This window comes from Lepidochelys olivacea (genome assembly GCF_965140295.1).
Source record: "Lepidochelys olivacea isolate rLepOli2 genome assembly, chromosome: 7".
Lineage (NCBI taxonomy): Eukaryota > Metazoa > Chordata > Testudines > Cheloniidae > Lepidochelys > Lepidochelys olivacea.
This window is the reverse complement of record NC_140417.1, coordinates 43,870,487-43,897,890: the sequence shown is the minus strand read 5'-3', so window position 1 is coordinate 43,897,890 and position 27,404 is coordinate 43,870,487. Positions and strand designations below refer to the sequence as shown.

Sequence of the window (27,404 nt, the reverse complement as noted above, 5' to 3'; positions counted from 1 at the left end):
ATGGCCTTCCCTTTCTCCTCTCCTGAATATCAGTTTGTCTTTTGGCCTCCTTCTTCCGTCACTCTATCCCAACACAACCTTTTTGAATGTCAGGCCCCGTGGTGACTGCTGGCACCTGATGCCACTCCGCTGATCTGTACTTCACTCTGGTATGGACCGGAGGCTGGGTCTATCCAGGTGTGCTCCGTAGTGATATGCTGCCTGCGTGGCCCTTGTCCCACGATTGCAGTTATCAGAATGCCTCATGGGGCAAATGAGCTGAATCGTCTGATCAAGCTGGAAGTGAGTTGCGGGACTGGGACTTTTTCTACAGGCCACAGTGAATGGATTTTTGCCTTGTTTGCTTCCTGTTGCTGGGAGATATATAGCACCACTGTTCGTCAGCCTGCATCTTTCTGTTAGATGGGAGAAGAGGTAGACTACAATTAACAGCATTAGTAAGTACGGTACCTATTATTTTCCTATCATGTTTTTATGCACTCTGGTGGGAATGTGTATGCCAAGTACTGTATTTTAATACATGCTGTGTGTGTGTGTATAGATATGCAAAGTCCTAATAAGTATTAAGAATTAATACATTCTGTGTTTATTTATATATACACACAAACACATTCTAAAAATGACTGATTTGCTTTTATACACACATTTGAAATGGCTAAAATAACCTATTAATATACTTAGTCACTGTCATCATGGTCTAATGGTGTTTACAGCTAAGTACTGTTTGGAGAATTCCTTACGCCACAAAATAAATTGAATGTTATTGGCAACATTTGTAGATAAAGCGCCCATCAAACATGTTGTGAATCTTCTTAATTTTCTCTACTGTCAACAGCAAGAGATATTCAGTTGCAATCTCAATGCAAGGCCAAGCGTGTCTCTTAAATTTCAAGGCTTGATTACTCCAAGTGTTGAAAAGCATCCTCCCTGAATTACTTTAGCTACCAGTATTGTGTTTAGAAAATAATTTATATATTTTGCTGCCGCCCACAGAGTCACTGGTATGCTAAATGTAACACTCTTCTTGTTGAGCAACTCATGCATTTTAAATAAACATCAAACCCCAACGAAGGGGACAATTTTGCTTTATAGGCAATATTTGTTATCTTTATTAAGTACCGTATAGACCATCTGCAAAGATTTGCCTTATAGAACAAATAAATATCTGCTGCAACAGGCAATGGATGTATGTGTTTTTTGGTTGGCTTGGTCGTATTATCAGCAATGAAATTAAATTGATTTGCCATCCAGATTCTACACTATACATTTGTCTCTTGGGTTTGCCTCCAGTTAAGGATACAATTAACATATTTCATTCCAATCAGTTGAAAGCTAAGGATTTCCTTCCATCTGTTTTGAACTGATATGTGGGAGGAAATCCGTAGATGTTCCTGTTTTCAGTAAACCTTCTACTCACAGGGGTGTGTGTGTGTGTGTGTGTGTTTAAAAAAAGGAGAGAGAGAAAAAAAGCTGTTGTTGACTCATGTTTGACGTTAAAAGTAGCAGAATTACTTCTGTATACTTTGGAATAGGAGATTCAGAGTGCGAAAGTGTTTTCTCCCTGTTTATGTTTAATCTCTGGTTTTTCTTGGATTTGATTCTTAGTAGGCGGTCTTATCTTACTGAAGTTGCATACTCTACATCAACCCCCCCCTTCAAGAAAAGGGTCCCATCTGTAAAAGCATGAAAATGCATCCTCCTGGGTTACTGTTTTCCTTTTTAGCTGCATGGTTCATTTCCACTGTTGAAGGGCAGAGTCAGAAGGTAAGTTCGCAAGTCTTTATTTCGCAGTTAAATGATTGTGGGACAATTACTCGTTTTTAGATGGCTGCTGTGTTACTGAAGGATACACCCCCCCCAAAAAAATGGTTTCAGTGTGAATTTAGTTATATGTTGAATCACCTCCCTAATTAGGCTATAAGACCATCTGTTACCTTTCCTCTGTGTGTATGTAATATCTATAGTCTATATTGTATATGTAAAATTGAGGATACGGAGTTTTGCTTGGATCTTAAGTAAACTTTGATTTACATATTATCAGCACTAAATGCAAAGAGGATACAATAGCAGCATGAGGTGGGCCCAATACTCTAAGAGGCTGAGCATCCTCGACTCCCACCAACTTCACTGGTTTCAGGGGGACTTTGCCCCTGGTAGAATTGAGCCCTGAAGTGCCTTGTAGAATTTCCTCAGTGTTTTCTAAAAGTATTTCTAAACTGCAGCTGTTGAAAAGTTGGCTTGAAAACGGTTAAGGTTGACATTGTGCCCAGTGTGAGATTTAAGTGATGAGCCTTCATGCTTCTCAGAGAGACTGAGAAGATACCCTGTTTAAAACCCAACAGAAGCAAAACCCAGTCCAGAATCCAATCCCAAACCTGCCCAGGGGAGCATGAGGAGGTGGGAGTAAACTACTGCATGCTGATCTGTACAGCAGTGTTTATTCATATCAGACAGTGCAGCTTTCTCAGTGAATGAACAAACAATAGCTTCTTCACTGTGAAAGAATTGTCTGTCATAGCTCACAGGTTTTAAAAAATTGTAAGATTTTACAATAAACGCTTAAAAACTTTCAATTGAAATCTCTCTCCTTACCAAATAAATAAACAAATCCCTTTATTACCTGCACACTGGTTTGTTGTAGAGCTGCGTGTAACAGAAAGTGCTAGATAGTGGACCTAGTGATTAGTTATTGTAGACTTATATGTCAGTGCTATGTAGGTGTGTAATTAACTTTGAAAATAGATCTATCTAGGTGAATACCTCACGGCATTCACTGTTGTATCTAAGCATCTTGATGCAACAGGAAAAAACATGAAAGCTGTTTCTTGGCAATGTCCATATGAGTAATAAGAAATGTTTTCCCTTAGACAGATTTTTGTTTTGGTTCATATATCCAGTTCAATTTTCATGATTAGCAGCATTGTGAGGAATGTACATGTGGCTTTATTTAGACTGGTTTTCTCAGCTGTGTGGTGGAGATTAGCCATTTCAGTAGGATGGAAGGCATGTTCATTCATATTACAAAGTGTCTGCTGCCACTGCGTTTCTTGTCTCCTGCTGACAGAGGAATAAACTAGCCTATAAATTTAGAAGTTGCTTGAGAAATTTAGGAATCTTGTTCTCTAATGACAGAGTTGTGGAAGGGCTGCCCTCTATCAAAAAGTAGAGAGGGGTTTGCAATGGAAGGAGAGACATTAAGACTATTAGCAAAGGGAGCTAGGGATGTCCATCCATCTAAAAAGGCATGATTTAGGAGGAGGCAGAGCACTTAAAGGGCATTCAAATGCCCAAACTTCAGGTGGCTCTTATATTAATCAGATCAAAGGCAGATGCAATGCAAAATTGGAGGGACTCTGTCTGGAAAGTGCAGTGAACAAGGAATCTAATGTATACTGTATTTCTGTCATACCTTCCAGCCACGCTTTTCAAGTGCCCTAGAAACATTAATGAATGAAGCATTGCCACCTCATCTGTGAAGGAGGGGAATTAGATGGGGAAACTGAGGAATATCGAGCATAAGTGACTTGCTCAAGGGCACCCAGTGAAACTGTGTCAGAACTGGAACGCAGGTCTTCTATTGTACAGTCCTAGGCTCGAGCCACTGCTGCTACTTTATCATACCTTATTTTCCATATACAGTCTATAAATAACACCGTTACCCTGTTCACCATTCCACTATGCACCACTCTGCCCTTTCTGTACAGACTGGGACCTTCCATAGTCACCCCCGGATGAATCAGAGCTCCTACCCCGCAGATGCAGGCCATGAATTCCACTTTACCCATCCACTCTACCCATGCAGGCCTCAGACCTATTCTCCAAACCGGCCTAGGCCATCACTTGTACAGCAGAGCAGAGTGTGGTGTCATTTCTTTTTTCTTTTTTCATTTCATTTCTTATTATGGTGTCATTTCTTTTTGGGTGGGCTGTCAATAATTAGAACATGCCACAAAGGCCGTGGATGAATCCATCATGTTGGTGACAGTATTCTGTGGAGACCTGAATCAGGTCGAGCAAAACAGGAGTGCATGGTATTCTAGTGGACAGAACGCTGGACTGGGACTCTGAAAAACTGGGTTCAATTCCTGGCTCTGCCATTGTCCTGAAGCATGGCCTTGGGCAAATTACTTCACACCTTTTTCTCCTTGCACCCTTTGTCTTGTCTAGTTAGACGGCAAGCTCTTTCCAGCAGTACATTGTGTTTGTGCACACCTAGCACAATGGGGCTCTGATCATGGTGGGAGCCTTTATGTGCTGGAAAAAGATCAATTATTTACAAAGAGAAGCAAAGTCAGCATCTGACCTCATCTTTGTTGCACAATAAGGGCTTGTCTATCTTGGCAATTAACAGCGCTGCAACTTTCTGGCTCAGGAGTGTGAAAAACACACACCCCTGAGCACAGCAAGTTTCAGCGCTGTAAAGCGCCAGTGAAGACAGTGCACCAGTGCTGGGAGCTACGCCCCTTGAGGAGGTGGGTTTTTTAGAGCGCTGGGAGAGCGACCACACAAGCCACCTTAAAGCATTGCAGTGGCAGCGCTCTAGGGTTGCCAGTGTAGACTAGCCCTAAGGAACCTTACCCACTAACATTTGTTACTCTAATAAAAGAAAATAAGATTAGAGTCAGGTCTTGGAGTCAACCACCAGAATCGCTGTATTTGCACTGATACACCTTATCCCAGATCCAAGCAGGAGTAAGCTGCTACCACTGTAAAGTCATGGTTTAGCCTGTCTGCATTTGTGGTTTGCACTAAAGTAGCTACACTGCCTGCTGGCCCCGCTTGATGAAATTCCCAGTGTAAACCAGGGTCCTCAGGGTGGGGAGATAATGGGGGAAATCAGATCAGTGACTAAAGATAACAATTTCATGCTTTGCTTTTTTTTTTAAAGTTAAAATCCATGCACTGCAATGTCAAGACGATGTTCACCTTGGCTACACCGTGCACCTCCTGTGCTGCGGCTCCCAAAGTGGTGTGTCCAAAAGGGTGGATAAAGATGACCCAGGCGTTAGGAGAGAGAGGCTGCAGGTAAGGCCCATCTCCCTGTTCAGCCTGCCACATCAGGTTTACAGGTCGTTCTATAACTCTTTTGTATTTATTCTATATACTCACATATAAGTCAGCATTTCAAGGCATGCTTTTTGCTGGCCAGGGAGATGTTGCCTTATATAAGAATAAAGAAAGGGAGATGTGGCTGGTTTCTACCATTGGGTGGGGAGCAATATAATTCTGGTTTAGGCTTAAAGAAGAGGCAGCTTGAAGTGCATAATTCATGTATGCATACTCATGGTCATGTGTATAGATATACAGATAATGAGTATTTAATAGTGATATTTCTCTAGTGCAGTCATCTGAAGAACTCAGAGAACTGAACAGACATTAATTTCTTACACTTCATAACCCTGTGGAAGAAACTGTGACTAAAATTTTCAGAGTTGAGCGCCCAAAGTTAAGCACCAAAACCCATATTTACGCACCTTTTATTAAAGTAGCCTGAATTTAAGAGGTCATGAGAATTCACAGCTTCACCTGAGTTCAGACAGGAGTTGCAGGTACTAGTACCCATAAAAATCAAGACCCTTTTATTTAGGGGCCTAAATACAGTCTATGGCCCCAATCCTGCAGCTTGTTTCTTGTGAATTAGACCCTTGTGAATCCCCATTGACTTGTGTGGTCACAGGGGCCTGTTCACACAGAACAAGTTGCGGGATTGGGATGGGAGGTACTTAACTCCAGGCACCCAAGATTAAAAATGTTAGCCTATGTGATTTGTCCAAGGTCACATATTGAGTCAAGGACAGAACCAGCTATAGACCCAGAAGCCGTTACTTCCCTTCTGCTGTTCTGACAACCAAACCAAATTCAGTGTCACCTTTGAATTTTTTAACCCTCTTATTTTCCTTTTGAAGTGCTGCTTGTTCCTGTATTTATTATGCTCATTCTGTTAAGCCAGACACGTTTCTGTAGCTGAACTGTAATGGGAAAAGGGTGAAGGGAAAATGAATTTACCAAAAGGTTGTAAAAAAACGGAACGCTGTAGATTATCATCTGCAAATCTAGTCAATCGTGAACTTTAGCAGCTAACATTGTCCACTGTTTTCTGTGCCTTACTACTAGCTGGAAACATTTTAAAAATAGCCCCAGCCATTTTGCAGTTATTGCAGATATGTTTGGTAATCAGACTGGCACAATGGAAGCAATAAAAGTGTGAAAGAAGGCGCTTGAGACTTGAGTTGAGTCGATGAAGGAAGGTTAAGCTCTTGCCAAAGATAAATTTAAGGGAGTAATAATTATATGACTAGGCACTAATATTTTTTAATGTTTCCTTTATAAATGATTATTAAGATTCCTGAAGCACCTAGAGGCCCCAAGTGAGATCAGCACCCCGCTGTGTACACAGTCTCTTCTGTGAAGAGCTTATGTTCTAGATATGGCAGACAGAGGGACACGAGAGAGGAAGGATATTAGACTGATTTTACAACTGAGGGAACATAGTAGTTTTTCTAAGGTTGCACAGGGAGCCTGTGGCAGAATTGGGAACTGACCTTGAAATTCCTGAATCCCCATTGAGTTCATTAATCACAAGGTCATTCTTTCCTTTGTGAATTAGACAAAGGATTAAAAATGCATTAGTGACTTTAACTCAGCCCTCTGCACTACCATGCTGGAGATCAGCAGAGTGCATTGCTCTCTGGCTCTGCCTCTGGAGCATCTTCCCCTGCCCCCACCTGCCCACAACATGACCCCTCTGGCAGAAGTGGGGCAAGGGAGCTCTAAAGCCAGCCATGCCTGCTGTATATCAACTTAGGTTTCTGACATGCTTCCCTGCCATCCCCGGGCGGAATCCTCAGTTTCCTCTTTAGGGCCACTTTAAGGTCACTTTGAGCCCCTTCAGCACCACACTGTGACCTTAGTGAGGCTGGTGATCTGTCTCCATCTCCCACTAACCTTAACCGTGCCAGTGAATATTTCATTATTTCCATGGATCGCAAATATGAGGGAGGCAGGGAGGGTCGGTCTTGGAGACAACGCACCCTTTCAGAGCTTTGAAGATGAAGACTGGGGCTCAAAACATGATCCAATATTTGATTGGAAGTTAATGAATTAATCGGAGCCCTGCATAATATAACCTCTTAAGTCTGGGTTGTGCTTGTGGTTCCGTGCCCCAGGACAGTGTATTGCACTCTTCATTCATATGGAGCGCTTTTCAAACAGTTTACTTGGTGTGGATCAAAAAGCAGCTCAGAAATCTCCCCTCATTGTCCTGATCTGTTATCATGTCCTATCCATACAGAACAGGTTGGGTCCCAAACTGTTTGTTACAATCACTGATCTTGGCTTTTTCTGTTTAAGATACACCGTAAAGCTTGGAGAAGACACCCTTTCCCTACCAGGGTGCAGTCACATGTGTAAGATGGAAATTGAGAAGAAAAAATGCTGCCCGGGATTCTGGGGTACTGAGTGCTATGGTAGGTTCTTCATGGGTCCTTCCAGTCATTGACCGGTCAAGGCACTTCAAAGTTCTCCCTAGAATTACCAGTCCTGCAGGTCAGCTCCATGGGGAGTGATTTGTTTTCAGGATTCTCTTTCATGTTTCCAAGACACTTAGACTGGATCCCAAGGTTTTCAATATCCATGTAGGGAAGTTTGAAGGTCTTAGGAAGGGAATCTTTCCCCAGCACATGATTTGAGCCCTGTTGTGTTTTGACTTATGGCAAAACTCCCTTTTGCAGAAGGTACTCTTATTTTTAAATAAAATGTTTTAAAAGAGAATTATTCTTTAAGAAAGTTTCCAAGGAAAAAGAAAAAGATTCCCTTCTGGGAACTTCAGTACCGCAGTATACTCTGTAGCTCGTCGCCTCTACAGCCACCTGTAAACACATGACGTCTCCAGCCAGGAATTAAAATAACCGATCTGAATCCTCAGTTACGTTTCAGACCAAACTAGCTGAGTCTGAAAATGTTTGGCTCATTTCCTGTTGTTGTTTTGGCGCTTGCTGGTTGTAGCAAGGCCAAGAAGCTGAATTACTAAGGCTATGTCTACAATACAGCTTGTGTCGGCATAACTTATGTCACATAGGGGTGTGAATAAACCACGCCTGTGAGCGACATAAGTTGCACCAACGTAAACGCTCATGTGCACAGCCCTGTGTCAGTGGGAGAAACTCCTCCCGCTCGTGGACATGGGGTTTTTTATGCTGACGGGAGAGCGGTCTCCCATCATCACCGAGCATCTTCACCAGATGCACGGCAGTATTGGTACAGCTGCGCCACGGCAGCGTTGTACGTATAGACACGGCCTCAGTTACACACGGCAAATCCCACGCTCTTACCAGCACAGTTGAAAATAGAAAAGACTCCCCGTTTCCAGAGAGAGCCTGAGGTGATGAGATTTCTAGCCCACTTTCAGCCTTGGGTGGCTTGAATAAGCATCTAGACTCTGTCAGAGCGCAGATGACCCAAAAGGCCAAGCATAACATTTTCTAAAGCAGCCCTCTCCCGTTTTGGAGGAGCCATCTGGAGACACCAGGCACCTGATTTTCAGAGGTGCTGCCTACCCCAACTCCAGTTGGAGTCAGTGGGAGCTGCAGGCACTCCACCCCTCTGAAAAGTAGGCCTGGGGCTGTCTCAAACTGAGCTTCCAACATGACTGGCCTTTCCTGAATATTCAGCTGAAAATCTGTCCAGGTTTTCCCTGTTTCTAATGGAGCTAACAATATAAGGCCTGATCCTACAAAGATCTGAATGTCCTCAGCTCCCCTTGGCCTAAGTAAATTACAGCTCCTCAGACTCTTTTATAGCTCTTTGTCCCTAATGGAATGGATAATGTTTGTCATATATGACAACAGAAAAATAAAACCATTTGTGATCCAGTGAAGATAGGAACCCCCATTTGTTAACACAACTGAAGCCACCTACAGGCTGACATTTAATTCCTCCCGAGCCCATCTGTTTGCAATAACAGTAATGGTTGTTGTAAACACCCATACGGGGACACAGAAGTGTTGATTTTGCTTATCTGTGGCCTGTCTCCTGTTTGCCAGAATGCCCTGGTGGACCTGAAAAGCCCTGCAGTGGCCACGGAACCTGTTTGGATGGTATAACACGGAATGGAACCTGCACCTGTGAGGTCAGTATGGGATGTACTGTGAGGAAATGTAATGCCACGTGATGGAGGTATCTAGGTCCAGCCCAGGGGACGGCAGGGAAGGTGTTAACCCTCTGGCTGGCCAAAAGTGTATAGTTGTTTTCCATGAGTGTACGGATTTGTAGGGGAGCAGGGCTGGGCCAGCTGTGGAGGACTAATGAATTCCCCTCCGCATGTTGTACAAGGCACATGCTATGAGGAAGCAAGGGCTGTGAGAGTTTGGAAGAATCTCTAGGAAGAGATGGAGCTGACAAGTGGTGTGGGGGGATTTCCCCCATTCCCTGAGTGAAAAAAGCTGTGTCTAATAGCTTCCCTTGGGCTGAAAGAAGGCCTGGTGTATTTGGACCTTAATAGGCAGCACTTTCCTCACATTTACTTTTTCTCTTTGGCAATAATGTGCACACCAAGGAGTTTAGGGTCCAGGTCCTCAACAGTGTTTAGCTGCCTAACTCCCATCAAAATGCCTAAATAGCTTGGAGGATCTGGGCCTTATACTGCACCTAGATGGGCAGAATGCTTACCAGTTCTAGCTGGGCTGTCCACATCAAACCATGCCCAGGGCCCTGTCCAGCCTGCTGTGTTGGGGGTCTGGGTACCTATTCCTCTGCCAAACACCCTCCAGAAGGTGGAGGGTACAAGGGGCCTCTGTTCTGCTCCTACAGGGGCTCCTGTGGATTCACGTCAGTACTGCCCCTCATACAAGTCGTGTGGGAACAAGCTGAAAGACACCCCTCCTACGTGAGCTTAAATGTGCATGTGGTAGTTGACCTTAGAGGAGGCAATGGGGCAAAATTAAGCACACAGCTCTCTGGCCTTGTCAGGTCCTTCCTTGCTGCAGGTCTCACAGCTGAGACCTGCAGCTGCCTCGCAGTACCCATACACGCCTCATATACCCAGCTGGTTCCTGAAAGCATAGGAAGGGTCTAACCCAGTCATAAAAGAATTCACCCAGATACTGTAAGGATTGTAAAATCACAGCCCCATCGACTGACTGATGAGACCTGTGAGCGAGACCAAAAAAGGCCACAAAATTTCAACATGTTCTCCAGATCAGCAGAAAAAGAGGCCAGCTAAAAATCGAAACTGGGTTTGACGTATGTGGTTCAGCACAGCCAAGCCTGAAAGAAAACTGGGTATAGCAATAATTTAGGGCCTGATACTCAGCCCTATGAAGTAAACAGAAAAAGTCCCATTGACATGAATGAACTTCGGATCAAGCCCTCTGAGAGTGCACATGAGAGAACTGGTACTTTTGTTTCTAGTCATGATAAAGACATTGTTTTTTCAATGACTGCCATGATTGTTCTGCTGTTTGCTCATTGGTAAAATTACGTCAACTCTCCTTTCTACTGCAAGGGCTATTGGTAAGGCACTTGTAAGAGCAGGTTTCTGTTTTGTATCACTTGAGCATGAACAGAAAATGAAAAGGGGAAGAGGGGAGACATAACCAGAGTTATTTATCACTTTGCAGCTTGAACTAAGTGACATCGTAAGAAAATAATGATTGACCAATTTTTTTTGTCCTTTTAGGGGAGATATGGCGGCTCTGCCTGCCAAGATTGTCTGGATGAGAATCTGTTTGGCCCTGACTGTCAATCAGGTAAACTACAGCAATGAACAATCTAAATCAACTGCAAAGAGACATCCCCACATACCGCTAAATGAATGCAGTGGAAGAGGATGGCATAGGAGGGCTGATCAGTGGAGAGGCGGGTGCTACTGTCTGAAAATTATAACTGCAACTGCAGCCTTTTTTCATCATTTTCCTTCTCTGGGATGAGGCTGTTTTGCATTTGCCTGACGGGGAGGATGCTGAAACTATGGGATCAAGTGTGTAATGTGGGTCCAGCATTAGAATGTCTAAATCCCACTTCTGGAAGCAGCACTGAGACTTGTTCAGCACTGGTGTTCCTCACCTACTCCTGAGCTCCCAGATGTGGATTTGGGCATCCTGTTTGGGTGCCCACATTGGAAAGTTAGGCCTGCAATTGGTGGCTTTAATCATTGGGAACAGAGTGATCAGTTTGCCACACACTTGTAAGTTTGTTGTTCCTATATTTAATAAACAGAAGAATCATCACAGCCATCTCTTAGTATGGGTGTTCTCAGTCTCTCCCACCTGGGATCTCAGATCAGTCCCTTTTTCTCCTATCCCCCCCCTTTCCCACTGTCCTTTGCATCCGTAACCCAAAACTCTCTGCAGTTTTTGGTTTAAAAAACCCCCAAACTAAAACCACACATCTTCTACTGCTACCTCCATTCCCACCCACTGGCTGCTTGCTGGTTCCCTCCCACCCCCAAGTGTCTCTCAGCTTCCCCCACATTGCCCTTCCTGTGAAGCTAATAAATTTGATGTCGGCAGAGATCCCTGCACTGTTTCTCACATGTTGTATTTCATAGAGCCAGATTATGCCTGCCCCTATTCCCCCACCCTTGTATTGGCATAGGGGATAGCCAAGATCCTCGTGTTTGCATTCAAGAAGTGCTAGCATCTTTAGTGACACTAACTGTCCCCTGGCCTCTCTCCTTCCATGCTAGCTGGTGGACTGCAGCAATCACTGGAGGAGGAGGGGACGGAGGACTAACTGTATCTCTGAAAAGGTGGTGTGGATGCTGCATTTGAGCTGCATGCTCCACCCATGGGCGTGTTCTGCCTGCCCCTGCACTCCCCAGACAGGACACCTCCAGGGATTCAGAGCTCTTAGTCCCTGCACCCTCCACCTTTTGAGGGTGGCTTGCAAAACCTCATTATGGCCCTGGCCTCTAAGAGTGAGAGGCTAAAGTACAGTTGCCTGTAGACTAAGGGGTCCAGATGGCTCAATATCAAGGGCTTTGTCCTATATCCTATTATTCCCCATGCTGATTTTTCACAGTTGCTATCTGGTCACCCTGCTGTAGACTTAAAAGCCTGGATTGGATTTATAAGCTTTCAGTGTGTTTAGTGGATGTATCCCAAGCACCCGTGTTGTTCCCTGCAGCTTCCAGTACGTGATTGTGTGGGTTTCTCTTGCAGTGTGTGACTGTCAGCATGGAGTGTGCAACCACGGGATCTCTGGTGATGGAAGCTGTACCTGCCATGGAGGTTACACTGGCCCGAAGTGTGATCAAGGTAAATGTTGGCATTTCCCTCCCAAATAATTTAGAAATCATGAAGTGGGCTCAATATATGTGCCCCCAGAGGAGGAGAAATAGTCTGAAAATACAGAGGAAGGATGGGCTTGTGGTTAAGGAACTGGGTGAGGACTTAGGAGAGCAAGAATCAATCCCAGCTCTGCGACAGACTCTGGCTTTGATCATGGGCGTTGTACAGCCTTCTCTGGGCCTCAGTTCCCTATCTGTGCAATGGGGCTAATGCTTCCTTTCTTCTACCTTTTGTCTGCCTTATATGTCTAGAGTGTAAACTCCTTGGTGTGGGCAGTTTCCTTATTATTCATATGTGCTGATCACTGCATGCTACTGAAACCCCAAGTAATAACAGGAATCATTTAAATTATTTCTTGGCCTCCTCAGATGGTAAGTTGTATTATCCAGAGGCATCCGCTACAGCTGAGGGAACCCTCCTTTTGTTTTATGATTTCAGAACTTCCCCTTTGCAGAGGTGTAGCCTGCGGGAACAATGCCCAGTGTGTGTTGATGAACGGGATGGCAATATGTGACTGCATGCCAGGGTATAGAAAGAGAGGGAGCATATGCCAAGGTGAGACACCTCCCTGTGACCAAATCTTCCTAATTCTATATTCAGGACAATCTCCTGTGACTGGATCTATGTGGTGTGGGGCTGCCACTGACGCACCAAACACCGCTGCACCTCTAGCAGAATGTGGTTGTGCTGCCAGGTTTTCCCACATGCCTGGGGCCCAAGCCTGAGCCCTTGACTTGGGCAGAGCTGAGTGTCAAGCACTGTTCTGAAGTCAACAGATTTCTGTGCAAGGGAGCTTTGGAAAACCAAAGTAAAGACCTCAAGGCTGCTCCTTGTGTAGGTAGGCGAGCTGGAGAGAATGTGTCGTGTTGGGACAGGATTCTGGAGAGTTAATCAGTTCTGCGTGAATAATCATACAGTGCAGCCAGGCTAAACCAGGCTAAATAATGCATGTAATCATGCACCTCACTGTGGAGTCTCTGGGCTTGTCTACATGAACATATAATTTGTGGCAAGCTGGGGTGTCAGTCTATCCCACACTAGCCTGATGTGCACTGCTCCACTTTGAAATGGGAATAGATCAAGTGCAGTAGGAAACTTTTTGTGTGCCACAGCAGGTCCCCACGGACAGTTAGTGCATGACAGGCTAGTGCAGGGTGGCTTTATACCCCAGCTTGCCACGAACTATGTGTTCGTGTGGAGAAGTCCTCAATGACCTCATGTTTAGGAACTCCTAGTAACCTGGGCCATAACAGCACTTTTTTCTCTGTCTGTGCTAGGCTAATGTGCCAAAATGGAGCTAGGTTAGTGTGCTTATGGAAGTGCCAGTTTTAGATGACCTGTAAGACTATGCAATTTTAATGGCTGCTGTTTTCCACCCCAGAGGTGGCTGTATTTCATGAATTGTTAGTGATCTTTCTCTCTCTCTCTCTCTCATTTAAAATTTGTTTTATGTTCATGAATTGCTTTTCCTAGGACTAAAAGACACTACTATTTAAATATAAATTACTATTCAGAGGTGGATGGATCCAAACACCCTACACATTTGGGGACCTTAATGGACCAAAACTCTGGTTTCAAATACCCTCAGAGTTTGTAAAAGTTCAGAAAGAGACCCAAACTTCTCATTTCTGGCCCTTCTCTTATTAACTTTTACGCTATTAATATGAAATGAGAACTGCTCAGCTCACTCATCCAAATCCCTCAGCCAAAAAATCTCCATTGTCTGACAATGGGTTATATAAGTCGAAAAGTTTCCCAGTTTAAACTGAATAAATTCCACATCCCCCATTATGTTTGTATCAGAGGGTTTCTACTGTAGTACTTCAAGTGCTGGTTTTTAATGAGGTCCTTGGTTATGCTCCCCTCTCATCTCTGTGTTTATGTATAGCTCAGGATCCTTGTACTTCATCACCATGCTCCTCGTTAGCTGTCTGTAAGGCTCTAAGACCAGGAAAATATGAATGCACTTGCAAAGATGGTTATCATGGAGATGGGAAGGTATGCCAACCTATCAATCCATGCATTACCAATAATGGAGGCTGCCCTGAGAATTCCACCATCTGTCTCTATAAAGGCCCAGGAAAGGTAAGGTGAAGAATTGCTTCTAATGAATTTGTATGTAGCAGTAGAAAACCAGGGAGAAACTGCTGAATTGGAATTCATTTGCAAATTGGATACTATTAATTTAGGCTTAAATAGAGACTGAGAGTGGCTAAGTCATTATGCAAGGTAGCCTATTTCCCCTTGTTTTTTCCTACCCCCCCCCCCAAGACGTTCTGGTTAAACTTGAATTTAAACTTGGAGAGTGGTCAGTTTGGATGAGCTATTGCCAGCAGGAGAGTGAGTTTGTGTGTGTATGGGGGTGGGGGGGTGAGAACCTGGATTTGTGCTGGAAATGGCCCACCTTGATTATCATACACATTGTGAAGAGAGTTGTCACTTTGGATGGGCTATTTCCAGCAGGAGAGTGAGTTTGTGTGTGGGAGGGTGGAGGGTGAGAAAACCTGGATTTGTGCTGGAAATGGCCCAACTTGATGATCACTTTAGATAAGCTATTACCAGCAGGACAGTGGGGTGGGAGGAGGTATTGTTTCATGGTCTCTGTGTGTATATAATGTCTTCTGCAGTTTCCACGGTATGCATCCGATGAAGTGAGCTGTAGCTCACAAAAGCTCATGCTCAAATAAATTGGTTAGTCTCTAAGGTGCCACAAGTACTCCTTTTCTTTTTGCGAATACAGACTAACACGGCTGTTACTCTAAAACCAGGTAACTAATTCTTCCAGCGAGTCTCGCTGGGCTAAATTGCATTGGCCAAAGCTGTTATCCTAACTTTGTTTTTGCAAGGATAGATCATCCAAACTTTTTGTGGGATGCTCTTGAATAAAAGTTGATCTGTGATTGCAAGATTTTAATCATCTGATTTTGCTTTCCTTAGTCATCTTGTGTGTGTAAGCCTGGAATGAGTGGCCTGTACCCTTCAGCAGGCTGCTCATCTGTCCGTGAGTGTCAGCGGTACTTCTGTGACATGACTGCAAAATGTAAAATCAATCCAGAGGGGATTGCCAGGTGAGTTGCTCCAAAAAGCGCCCTTAAAGATGCCTGTTTTTGTAACTAAAACAAGGCTTTTATTTGGATGAGCTGAATAATATTGGAAAACCAGAGAGATAGGTGGGGAATACTGGCTGTGGTCAGGTTTTGAAAAGAACAAAAATAAGAGTCTGTTGAAACAAATAAAAATCTTACATAAGTAGCTGTGACAGCCCCGCACCTGGGCCATAAGAGGGGCTGAACGTGGGACATTCAGTGTTTCATCAGTCCTCTACCACTTGAGCTAAAGGAGTAACCTCGTTAGCTGCTAGCAGTAGTAAGCTATCTAGTGGCACAGACATGTGAAGAGGGACACAGCACACCCTTTGCCAGCATGTTAAAGGAGGACTCCTGGACAGGGCCCTTTGATGTGTGTTTGACGAAAGAATCTTCAACACTCTTCCAGTGTAGGCCCGTGAGCAGGAGAATGAATTAGGATTTTAGGCCAGTTTAGTGCCGGGTCTGACTGCTCAGCACAGCGGAGAGACATACTAAAACTAGCCTTAAAACAATTCCTGTAGAAAAAAAAAAGTGCTCATCTGAGCAAACACTTTGGGCTTAATCGTGCTTCACGTGAGGCTGAGCAGCCCTCGGAAAGGGGAGCACTGCGTGAACCACAGTGTCTGGGAACATCCCTGGTGTAATGCCTTTTGGGCCGCGGAGGGAGCATAGAATCATAGAATATCAGGGTTGGAAGGGACCTCAGGAGGTCATCTAGTCCAACCCCCTGCTCAAAGCAGGACCAATCCCCAACTAAATCATCCCAGCCAGGGCTTTGTCAAGACTGACCTTAAAAACTTCTAAGGAAGGAGATTCCACCACCTCCCTAGGTAACGCATTCCAGTGTTTCACCACCCTCCTAGTGAAAAAGTTTTTCCTAATATCCAACCTAAACCTCCCCCACTGCAACTTGAGACCATTACTCCTCGTTCTGTCATCCGATCCATCCTCTTTGGAACCCCCTTTCAGGTAGTTGAAAGCAGCTATCAAATCCCCCCTCACTCCTCTCTTCCACAGACTAAACAATCCCAGTTCCCTCAGCCTCTTCTCATAAGTCATGTGTTCCAGTCCCCTAATCATTTTTGTTGCCCTCCACTGGACTCTTTCCAATTTTTCCGCATCCTTCATGTAGTGTGGGGCCCAAAACTGGACACAGTACTCCAGATGAGGCCTCACCAATGCTGAATAGAGGGGAACGATCACATCCCTCAATCTGCTGGCAATGCCCCTACATATACACCCCAAAATGCCATTGGCCTTCTTGGCAACAACGGCACACTGTTGACTCATATGGTGAGGGGTGTCCCTTGCTACTCTGTACAAAAGGCGTAGCCGTGGCCTTTTGCAGGGAAAAGAGAGGGAAGCCATGGCCCCATCTCTGATGCTGTCCCTCAGGTGCCATTAACACTGCTGGCTGCACTAAAAGGTCTCTCCCTGTTGTGTCCCCCAGCTCAAATCAGACAAATTATGGCTTCACTTCTGGGGATGTGCAAGGTGGGGGAAGGGCTCCTTGCTCACTCTTCTTCTTCTAGGGCCTCTGCTCTGGAGCAGCCGTTATTTGACCCTTTGCAGGGCTGGAGCCATGTAAACCTCCTCTCCTTGCCCTGTGTGTGGCTATCTGCAATTCTGAAATAACAATAGCTGAACTGATACTTGGATTGAACCCAGACAGGAAAAAGTGCAGGTTTCAGACTGAGATTCCAAGTAGCTGCCGCCTGATTGCTGCAAAGCTGTGTGAACTAGGACAGAGATTTTCACATGCAGATAAGCTTTGTTGCAAAACTCATTAGCCTGCCTGGGGCCTCAATATGCCTAGAGCTGGCTCTTGGAAAACACTGGGCAGTCTGTTTGGACCAGTGGAGCTGGAAATCCACTGAGATGAGTAGAAGTTGAGGGCTCTGGGACATGGCATTAGAAAAACAACATTCCCTAGATTGGCACTAATACCTTGGATGTGAAGCATGGCCTCAAGTGCTCAGATACTAAACAGCTCGATAGCTAGGCCTTGAGTAGGACTGGAAAACTCCAAAGGGAATCTCAGGGCCATCAGGAAGTGCTGAGGGTAGTTCATTAGATGGTGCTCTTTCTTCTGAGTCAGTCCTGAACCCTGGGCTGCAGCATGGTACAAGGGGCAGCTCAGCTGCTGCATTTGGAAGAGATGTAAATCCAAGGTCCTGACCGGCTGTGGCTGTTCAGATTCACCGGTGACAGGTGTAGCCAAGAGTGTTTTATCCCACATGTACCTGGTGAGATGGGTGTGACTTCATCTCTTGGCTACTGACATTGCAGCTGTGGCCCACTGCTGCATCTTTCACCCCGAGGTGAAATTGTCACACGCTCTATGTGAACGACACCTGGAGACTATCTGAAAACTGAAGCTGGTGCCGAATGAGGCCACTTGCTCATTTTTATCAGTTTCAGTATATCAACTTGCTATTCATGACACGGTGGTTAAAAGGCCCGAGTCCTGTCTACACTAATACACTATTGCTACCGCCAGTGCAGCTGCACTGTTGTTGGAAAACTAAATGCCCTAATACAGTCAAAGCCTCACCAAAAGCACCGCCCGTCAGTGCTCTCTAACTTGCACTGGCTGCCTATAAGCTTCTGGGTGGAGTTTAAGTTGTTGGTTTTCACTTGTAAATTCCTAATGGTTTGGGTTCTGCGCAGGGTAAGAAACCACCTCTCCCCTATGTATTACGGTCCTGATTGTGATCAGTGGCAGCACTCCCCTGGATTTAAACAAGGAGCATCAGGCAGGGCGCAGTCCATGAAGGATGTTCAGCTTTGGAATTCACTCCCCACTTCCCCCTTGGTTCACTAGAGCTTAGATTTATTAACCTTCTGCACATCCTGCAGAGCCCATCCTTTCTGTCTGGCATTTGGAAGTTGTAGGTTAATGAGTGTCAAATACTCTTTTTTTTTTTTAAAGGAGTATTTCATATTCTCAGTATAATGGGTATCTTGTTTAATGTGCAGTTCCCAGGTAGCATCTTCAGATACAAAATATTGCAACATTGTGGTTTTTGGATTGCTAATTCTATTTCATCCGGAGGGGGGTGGATCTGATCTGATGGGTCTCATCAATCTCTCCACTTCCTATGTTGTTCCTCCCTGCTATTTATTTAGGTTTCAACAGATTAGTGTGTAGTCAAAGTCTCTAGTCTGTATGAACGGATCACATCCAGACTTTATCAAGCCTACCAAGAACCATTTTTGTAATGACTATTATTTCTCACTCATATCTTACTCTTTAGCTGTGTCTGCAAAGATGGGGAGATTGGAGATGGGAGAAGTTGCTACAAAAATCTCATGAGTGAGATCTCTCAGCTGAATACTCGAGGAAGATGGTATAAGAAATTAAGCAGTGCAAACAAAATGTTTGGTAATGCTCTTCTGAATTATTTTGGGGAATGGAGCTAAGATGGGGCTTGGGTGCTGCCAGTGAATGGTTAAGATTCGAAAGAAAACTGAGATGTCTAATGTTATATGAAAAGATAAGACAGTGTCAAGGAATCTACATCTGAACTCTTCCTGCATGATGGGGCTCTTGCCAGCTCTGCGCGTGTTAACAAACCACAGAGATGATTCCTGTGTGAGAGGTATTAGTGCTGATTGACAGCCCTAGTGACTGAGGTCCTCTGTCCATGAAGCAGGTGAAGCGTAGACCTTGGTGGCATAAGCTTCACCACATCAGTCCATCAACACGCCTCAACCAGCCGGGACTACTTAGATGGTTGTTCATACTTCATTACTCTTTCATTCCTTGGGCTCTTTGTTAAGATGTCCAAAAGTGGTACAAATAATGATAGAGGCTTTGTGCTGTGGATACTTGTTTGCTAAGACTTGATGGAGATCCACCTCCTTGATTTCACGTAGGCCACCAAACAACCCACAGACAGTAGGCTAGATTTGAGCTGGCACTGTAGAGATGAAAGGCTTCCACTTTTTGTGCACTTTGGCACTCCTTAATTAAGTCAGAGCTCTGCACACATGGGGGGTGTAGTAGTAAGATTTTATGTTTGTATTTTGTATAATTTAAAATAAAAAATAAAGAATAATAATGTAGCATGTACTAAATGTGTTAGTGTATGATTTGATCATATCCTGCCAGCCACCCTTTCCGAAAGCAAAAAGGAATGGTCTAATGGGCCATTGGTAAAGATGCATCAGGCCAGAATCTGTGTCTGAGCTGATTTCAAGGCAGTAACAGACCTTTTAGGGTCACCACTTCGTTGTAGGTTTAGTATTTTAAAATAAGTAAAAGAATGCAATGATTGTTTTCTCTTGCATTGCAATTTGATGTTCCTGTTCAAATGCTCTGTGTAAATCAATTCTGTTTTGTGTGTGAATGAGAAATGTATGTTTGTTAAAAAAAAATAAGTGTAAAGGCCATCACCTGACCAAATGTTCTTTTAAAAAAAAAAAAAAAAAAGGACAAATGTAAGGGCGCCAAAAGATTGCAACATGCCCCTATTATATTAAAATGTCAAAGGAGGGCAAATTAACTAGTCTAAAAATAAAACAGGCACCTTTCAATAAAAGCAAAATAGCTGTAATCAAAATCAGCATTGAATAACTCCCTAAAAAACGGAATAAAAATAAAGAAAACAATTTAAAAAAACAAGCACTCATCAAACAACAATTAATTACAACATGATGGTGCAAAACTCATTGGTCCCAATAAAAAAAAATCACTATATAAATAGTGGGCCTTGCCATAAAACTTTGGGTTCATCCTGCCAAGACTTCCCCGAAGCATCATATTGCAACCGACAAAACCCAGCTCCTACCTACCCGACATCAACGTAGCTGGCCACTAAATTAATCTGAACTCTAAACTGGTAACTATAACATCGACTGGTGGAACTCTGTGTGTGTGTAAGTAAATGCATATGCTAATTGTTGTATTTCCAATAAATGTGGCATATTGCCTTTTCCCCTGAAAAAGATCCTGGGTGCTTCTTATAAGCATGGCGGGGAGGGGAAGAATGTGTTAATGCAATGTGAAGGCTGCACATTTAGGCCCCAACCTGGCAAAAGCTCGTTTTTGTACAAACTTTCCTAAATAGTTTGTGCAGGTGGGCACTTGGATTCTGATCCCAAGCCCACTGAAGTCAGCGGAAAAACTCTCATCAACGCCACTGGGGTTTGGATCAGGCCCTTAAAGAATTCATGCAATGAAGTCTAACTATGTCCAGAAGTGACTCATCTTTGTGCAGAGACCATGAAAGTTCAACCCTACACATCAGAAAGTTATAAGCATGTGAAAACTGAGACTTAGTGTTGAAACTGTTCTGCAAGGTTAGGCCTTGATCTAAAACCCACTGAAGGTAACAGAAAGACTTAACTCTTAACTAATAACTTTCACTGCCAAGCTAGCATTGTGATATCCCACTACCAATCCCCTGATCCATCCAGTTCCCCATAAATTCACTCTGGTCACTCACTTTAGGCTGAAGACACAGGGATGTGTTAACCCCTCCTTCCCCAACAAGAGGAAAAATAAAACTGGTAATTTATGTTGTTCTGTATGCTTGGTAACTGTTTTGGGGTTTTGTTTTTTAACAGCTTCAGGGTGTTCTTTGGCACTGACAAAATATGGGCCTTTCACAGTCTTTGTGCCAAGCCTTCAACCGTATAGTGAAAGAACTGACTTCAACGTAAGTGTCACCCCCTTTTAGTAACCTCACTTCTTCAAGCTTTGAGTTCTGTAGTCTTTTTAAAGAGTAGCTGACCTGTCAGAGAGAAACTTTAGAATGCATTATGTTTAGAAACAATTTCACAGAGATACAATTCAGACTCTAGCTGAGATTAATTTTAATGGGAGATGCTAAATCCCCTGTGTTGCTTTGCAAATCTCAACTTCCCTCTCTTTCTTTTCTCCTTTCTTTATTAATAGACATTTTTTACCGCTGAACATGATTATGAATCTGTTAGCTCTTGCTTGCTCTAATCTGTTTGAAAACCTCTGCTTGTGACACAGTGATAATTCTCAGCACTTTGTATGCCTTTTACTTTTTAAGGCCAGGATTATCAAAAGCACTCAGCAGTGGCTTAATTCTCCTCCCATTAACATCAGTGACTGAGTGCTTTTTAAAATCCCACCATAAACCATTTCTAAAAATATGAATGACTCCTCAGCCCTTGTGATATTAAGTATTGACTAGAGATGGGCTTGAGCAGAACCTGGGATCCAAACTTTGAGGGATTCAGAATCCCAACCCAGATCTGAATGTTGCAAATGTCTCTTGTAAAGACAAGAGGTTGAACAAAAACTCTGCATCCAAAACTCCTCCAGACTCTGCCGTATTTGTTACCTACATCCAGGTTTTGCGTCTTGGGGCCATCTCTTAGTATGATGCTCCTTTTAATGACGGAGAAGCCCAGGTGTTGACTTGCTCAAAGCAATGGGTTTCAGAGCCCAGATGAGAGCTCAGCAGTCCCTAATTCCCAGTCCTGTGCTGTAGTAGACCATGCAAATCCCTTTCGTGCTACCATTTTAAATGTTTTATGAAATTGTATTCATTTTCACATTTGTCACAAATGCAACCAAACCAACCATAAAACAGATGGAAACACTTGTATGCCATTTCCCCTGTAGAATGGAAAACTCTGCCAAACATGATCAGACAGGAGGTACACATGCAGGTTATTCAGCAAACATTTAAAACAAGCTAAGCCAGCTTTCTGCTTGTTACCTTAGAACACTCAGAAACAAGGATGAAGTACCTTTAAAAAATACTCCAAAACTGGCTTGTTGGACTGTGTCAGAAATGTAATTCCTACACATACAGCATAACAAAAATAACCATGCGATCAGGGAAACTTAAAAAAATATATAATGTACTTAGCAAGTCCTTGATAAAACTGTGTGGGCCACATTGTACTGTGTATTGGTGAGCAGAAGTTTCCTTGTGAAACATTGGATGTGGAATTTGGATGGAGGGGCAGTCTTATAACTTGTCCAAATCCAATAGGTTTCTCTCTAAATAAGCCCCTTAAAATCACTTGCTTTTGGATCAGACTCTTATTCTTGCTCATGCACACACAAATAGCTTCAACCAGGAGTTATTGGCTTGTTGCAGGAATCACTGGGTAAGAGTCTATGGCCTATATTATGCAGAAAGTCAGACTAGATCATCCTAATGGTACCTTCTGACCTTAAAATATATAAACCTGTGAAAATACTCCACTGCTGCTGTAAAAGGCTTCTAAGGGCCTGTCTACATGTGAAAGTTAATTTGGGTAAATTAGGGTGTGAATTTTAAAGTGGATTAACTATTCCCAATTAACTCCATGTGTGGATGCAAGTAGATTAAACTAATTCAGGGTAAGGCACTGATCTGGAATGAAAGCATCTGCACATGGAGTTAGTCAGGTATAGCTATTCTGGAATAACTCTCTGTGTAGATGAGCACTGATTTGAATATAAATTAGGAAATGCCTTCACTTTCTGATCCGGAATGTATATGTAAAGTATTTTTCTATGTGTATTAGACTGGAAAGACAGATGAAACTATGTACAAGCTTTTTTATTTTTTTTTGGAAGGTATATCAGTTCTCCCTGTGTTCTGATTTATTTCCATAAAGGACACAATTGCCCAGCATTTATGCAAAATGCATATAATTCCTGGTCAGCATTTGGTGGAAGATATGGTCAAGATCAAGACGCTGTGGACGTTGTCTGGGCATCAGCTCACGTTTAATGATCAGATAAAGGTATCACAACATCGTACTAGGTACCAGGTTGCCGTTTTCACATGGTACGGGGACAAAGGTGTAAAGCTGTATCCCTGACACACTTTCATGCCAGAATCCTTTCTTCTTTATTCTGCCGCATTTTGACCAGTTTAGGACTTTGTTTGTTCCATAATGTAATAATCAAATCACAGAGTAGATGACCTATTATGTCTTCTATTACATCTCCGTGTCAATACAAGATGGATTGTTCCCTACCTGCCGTTTGTTCTATATGCTATGCATCCAGTTTTAAATAACCCAAGCAATGAACCTTCCCCTACTTTCCCTCAGAGACCAATATTCAGCATAAATTATCCTTTGCTTAGGATACTCTGTTTCATCCAGTTACTCCTAGATATACCCCCAAACAATTTTTTCTGGCCTCTTTAGCTTTTCTCCTTCAGAAACTTATACTTGGAAAAGGTACTTCCCCTTATTTGTTTTTAGCTACATCTTCATATTACAGTCTCTTAATCTTTCCTTGTAAGTCTACCCCAACCCCTTTGTGATAATTTTTGCTGCTTTTCTCTGAAGCTTTTCTCTATCTATATTGTCCTTGAATTGAGATGCCTAGAACAGTGTGTTGTCTAGGAGATGAGGTCTCACTAGTTTTGTATATAGTATAGGGAAACTACAGCCTGCCTGGTTCTGGATTATAGCAGATCCTAACAACACCCCTCGCACCAGACTCTGTGGTGTGCTTCCTGAGAGGCACAGTACAGAAGGCCTAGCTAGGCAGGGGGGGAAAGATGTCTTTCAGCGTCAGTTAGAGCAACCCCAGAGGCTGACAGTACTCCCAGTAGCCCGACCTGCTGCCTATGGGCTGTTGTGCAGCCCAGAATTTCTCTTGTCTCTCACCATCCTGGGCCTGGCTCCCAGCGTGCCCCTTTGCAAGAGTCTGCAAGCAGAACATACACCAGGTGTGCATATTCCCTCAGGGGCAGCTCTCTTTTATTGCCCCTGTGCACTGTGAGGGTGGCATAAAGTAGGTGGAAGGGTCAGAATCTGGCCCCTAATCTTGAAAATAGTCATTGTTTTTTTTAAATAATCTGCATATCTGGTAAAAGAGACACCTTCCCCTGTTATCAACAGTGTACAGAATACATGTGTCCCTGCTGGTAAAAGCAGTAAGTCTGCCTTCAGAATGCTTGTCCTGTGGGCTAGTTGCTGACAAATTCTGAACATTTTCCCTTCCAGTCAGCCTTTTTCACTGTACAAAATAGATTTTAATGATTCTGCTCTAGTATCTGGGATTTTTTAGCGGGGGAAGGCAGGGTGAGGCCACGTTTGGTTTGTTTCCCCCCATCCATTGTCCTCTCTTCATCCTGCACCTTTGCATTGTGGACTTGCACAGCTGGCCAAGGGACATCAGTATGTTTCCTCTCCCAATTTCCCAGCCTTGACCTTGGTTCTGGGCTTTGATATATGCAGGGTTCACAGAAGGGTAAAGCGGCATTGGGGGCTGTGGAATCTGAGCTGTGCTTTACAAGGATAGTTTTTTTTGTTTACTCAGCAGTCGTTGATCTGGAAAGTCTTCCCTTCCCCTTCCTTAGTTGTGTCCAAAGCTCTTAATAGTGTGAACAGAAGTTCAGAGCTGGGAGGAGCTATTCAAGAAATGTACAATGAAAAACACAGGAGAATTTGCCTGTGCCTGTTTGGTGTTGGACATGACATTTCTGAATGACCCTGGAGCGTTAAATTGCACTTTATACTCAGTGCGGTATCTGTAGGCATTGTTTGTAGGAAGAATATACACCAGTAGTAATATTTTGTAGTAAGATGAGACTGATTGCTTTGGCCATATTTCAGTGACCTTTCTCTGGCATCTGGGGCAAATGAAGGTGATAGCCAGGTCTCATGTTCCAAAGATGCCCCTAGATCCTGCTGCTCCCATGCCCAGTAACATGCAAGCAGGTACAGAGTCCCTCCTCACGCTGCTCGATCCAGGCTACGGCATGTTTCTGCTGAACTCATCCTTGTATGATGTACAGCTGTGCCCTGACCAGAAGTCTAGTTCTAAACTGGGGCAAGTCTAATTCTGAACTTCATGGCTTGATCCCATCTTGGTAATGGGGTTTAACCAGACCTCCAGATCCAAACAGCCCACAACTCAAAGATTGTGTCCAAGTATCACAGCTTGGACCGGTCCCTAAAATGATCTTTATACATCTTTTCCCTAGTAACCCCAGGTAAGCTCATGGCCATGGCCATATTGTTTCACCGAAGCAGGAATTGAATCAAATGAAGTTTTACAGATATATACTCAGAGATCCCTTTGATATATTTTTCATAATGAAATAATCCTTTATTATTATCCCAGTCCTACAGCAAGAGCTTTAGGTATCAAGACCTGCCAGGGGTATTGTATACCGTCATTCAGTCGAACATACCAGCATCCAATGGAATTATACATATTGTTAACACACTAAGGAAAACAACCAGCTTTCACAACCTTGGAAATCCACAGGTACATTGAACATTCCTTTCTCTTCTGTCCTTTGAAGGATATGATGATACACCATTTACAGAAATCTAGTCCAAAGGTTAATCATCTTAAATCAATGAGGCATTTGTTTCATGTATAATGTTATATATTTTGTTTTCTGTTTCTGACTAATCCAATTCACTCGGTTTCAGAGCACCGTTAAGAAGTAGCAACAATCACTCCAAGAGCTGGTTGCAGACTCAGGAGTGAGGGTTGTGCTGGCTTTTGTATAACTAGAGAATTTTAACCTCAGCAGTATAAGTTCCCTAATAATGGATGAGATAGAAACCAAGTTATGCAAAATGAGTGAAAGTTTTTCAACAAATATTAAAACCAAGATTTTTTTTTCAGAAGGGGCAATTCTGTCCCCATCACATTTCACTTTCCCATTATATAAATGGCGGTGTTTGCATTGAAAGCGTGCCCCCCAAAAAGGAAATATTACAAATTTTGATTTTTACATTTTGAAGCCACTCTTGTAAGGAAAGGGCTGTCTTTTGGTTAAGGTTTTGGACTGACGTTCTAGAGTTCTGGGTTCAATTCTTAGTACTGCCACAGACGTTTTCTCCCCTAGCTGGGAGCAGTATTTTTGCTGCAGCCGTTGCACGTATGCCTGTGTATGTTTATATTGTGTTCATAGACAAAGAACTGAATTCTTCACTGCCCTGCACCTTGTGTACCCATTTACACCCTTGCCAAGTAGATGTAAAATGCTGCCACTCTGCTTTGGTAGTGTTTGGGTAGCAACCTACGCTCAGTTTGCACTGATGTAAATGATTCACATAGGGTGCAGGGCAGTGCAGAATCATGCCCATAGAAAATGTGAGTATCCTATTTTACAAAGTGGCTAGACTAGAAAGCAGTAATATGTACAAATATCTTGCTTTCAGCTCCTCTCACTGTCACATTGGTTGTATAGAGCCCTGTGGCTTTATACAGGGTCCATTGTCTCCTTCATTGATATTTAAGAATATCCCTGCATTGCCACTTAAGTTACTTCTTTTCATTTTCTTGTGTACTGTAGCAGAGTTTAAAGAGTACAGTAGTAAAAAACAGAGCCTTGTAACCTGATCTAGCTCTCACTGAAATCAGTGAGAGCTGAACTGAGTCTTACATACACAGGTGCTCAGCTGCCTCATGGAATAAGCATGTTATATGTTCCTAGACACATGGATAAATGCGTGGTAGCTCTGTGCTAACAGCTCTCACTGCTGCTTAGCATGCAATTAACCTGATAGTAGGGCTGACCCAGCACCCTTTCCTTGGCACATACACCTACCAGCTCCTCAGATAAAACTGTGGCATCAACCACAGGAGCCCCTGCTGCAGCATGCTTGATGAAACCTGGAGAGATCAAGGATTGGGGGTATCCATTAAAGCTGAGATGGTGCAAGAACCATGCTTCGAAAGGAGGGGTTTTTTTTTTCATCCCCACACCCTCATGAATGGAAACCAGGAGCCTTGAGAGAGTGCAGTGTCAATTATTGCCCTGTCAGGAGCAGAAGGCACAGGAGGACCATGATAATACTGGTACCTAGTGTCATGGTCCTACTGTGATATGCACTGCCTTACTGCAGCTGGTAGATCTGGCCAGCCTGCACCCAAGCAGCAGGGTTCAAAAGTGGTGCCATTCTGTATGCTGCAGAGCATGGAAAGACACTGCTTTGTCTGAGACTGCAGGACACACAGCTTTCTCAGCAGATGATCTTTTTCCATGCACCTTTGGACACCTCCTTCCCATTGTGACACCGTGCCATGAAGAATAATGATGACATGAGTTATTTTCTGCGGTGTTATCTC

At 43.6% G+C, this 27,404-nt stretch overlaps 1 protein-coding gene across 2 annotated transcripts in view; it reads left to right on the top strand.

Moving 5' to 3' along the window:
* Positions 1-345: 345 nt before the first annotated feature.
* STAB1 (stabilin 1) overlaps positions 346-27,404 on the top strand; it is a 100,952-nt gene continuing 73,893 nt past the window's right edge. The window contains exons 1-14 of one of the 2 annotated variants that reach the window (XM_084633222.1): positions 346-437; positions 1,606-1,764; positions 4,889-5,025; positions 7,351-7,466; positions 9,042-9,127; positions 10,676-10,745; positions 12,159-12,254; positions 12,726-12,842; positions 14,176-14,372; positions 15,225-15,355; positions 18,634-18,761; positions 20,948-21,039; positions 22,970-23,098; positions 25,440-25,586. In XM_084633222.1, coding sequence (XP_084489348.1) covers positions 1,684-1,764; positions 4,889-5,025; positions 7,351-7,466; positions 9,042-9,127; positions 10,676-10,745; positions 12,159-12,254; positions 12,726-12,842; positions 14,176-14,372; positions 15,225-15,355; positions 18,634-18,761; positions 20,948-21,039; positions 22,970-23,098; positions 25,440-25,586 — 1,527 coding nt within the window. In that variant the 5' untranslated portion in view covers positions 346-437; positions 1,606-1,683. Of the gene's footprint in view, positions 438-1,567; positions 1,765-4,888; positions 5,026-7,350; positions 7,467-9,041; positions 9,128-10,675; positions 10,746-12,158; positions 12,255-12,725; positions 12,843-14,175; positions 14,373-15,224; positions 15,356-18,633; positions 18,762-20,947; positions 21,040-22,969; positions 23,099-25,439; positions 25,587-27,404 lie in introns of those variants that run through there. The other variant, XM_084633223.1, reaches the window with a different exon arrangement.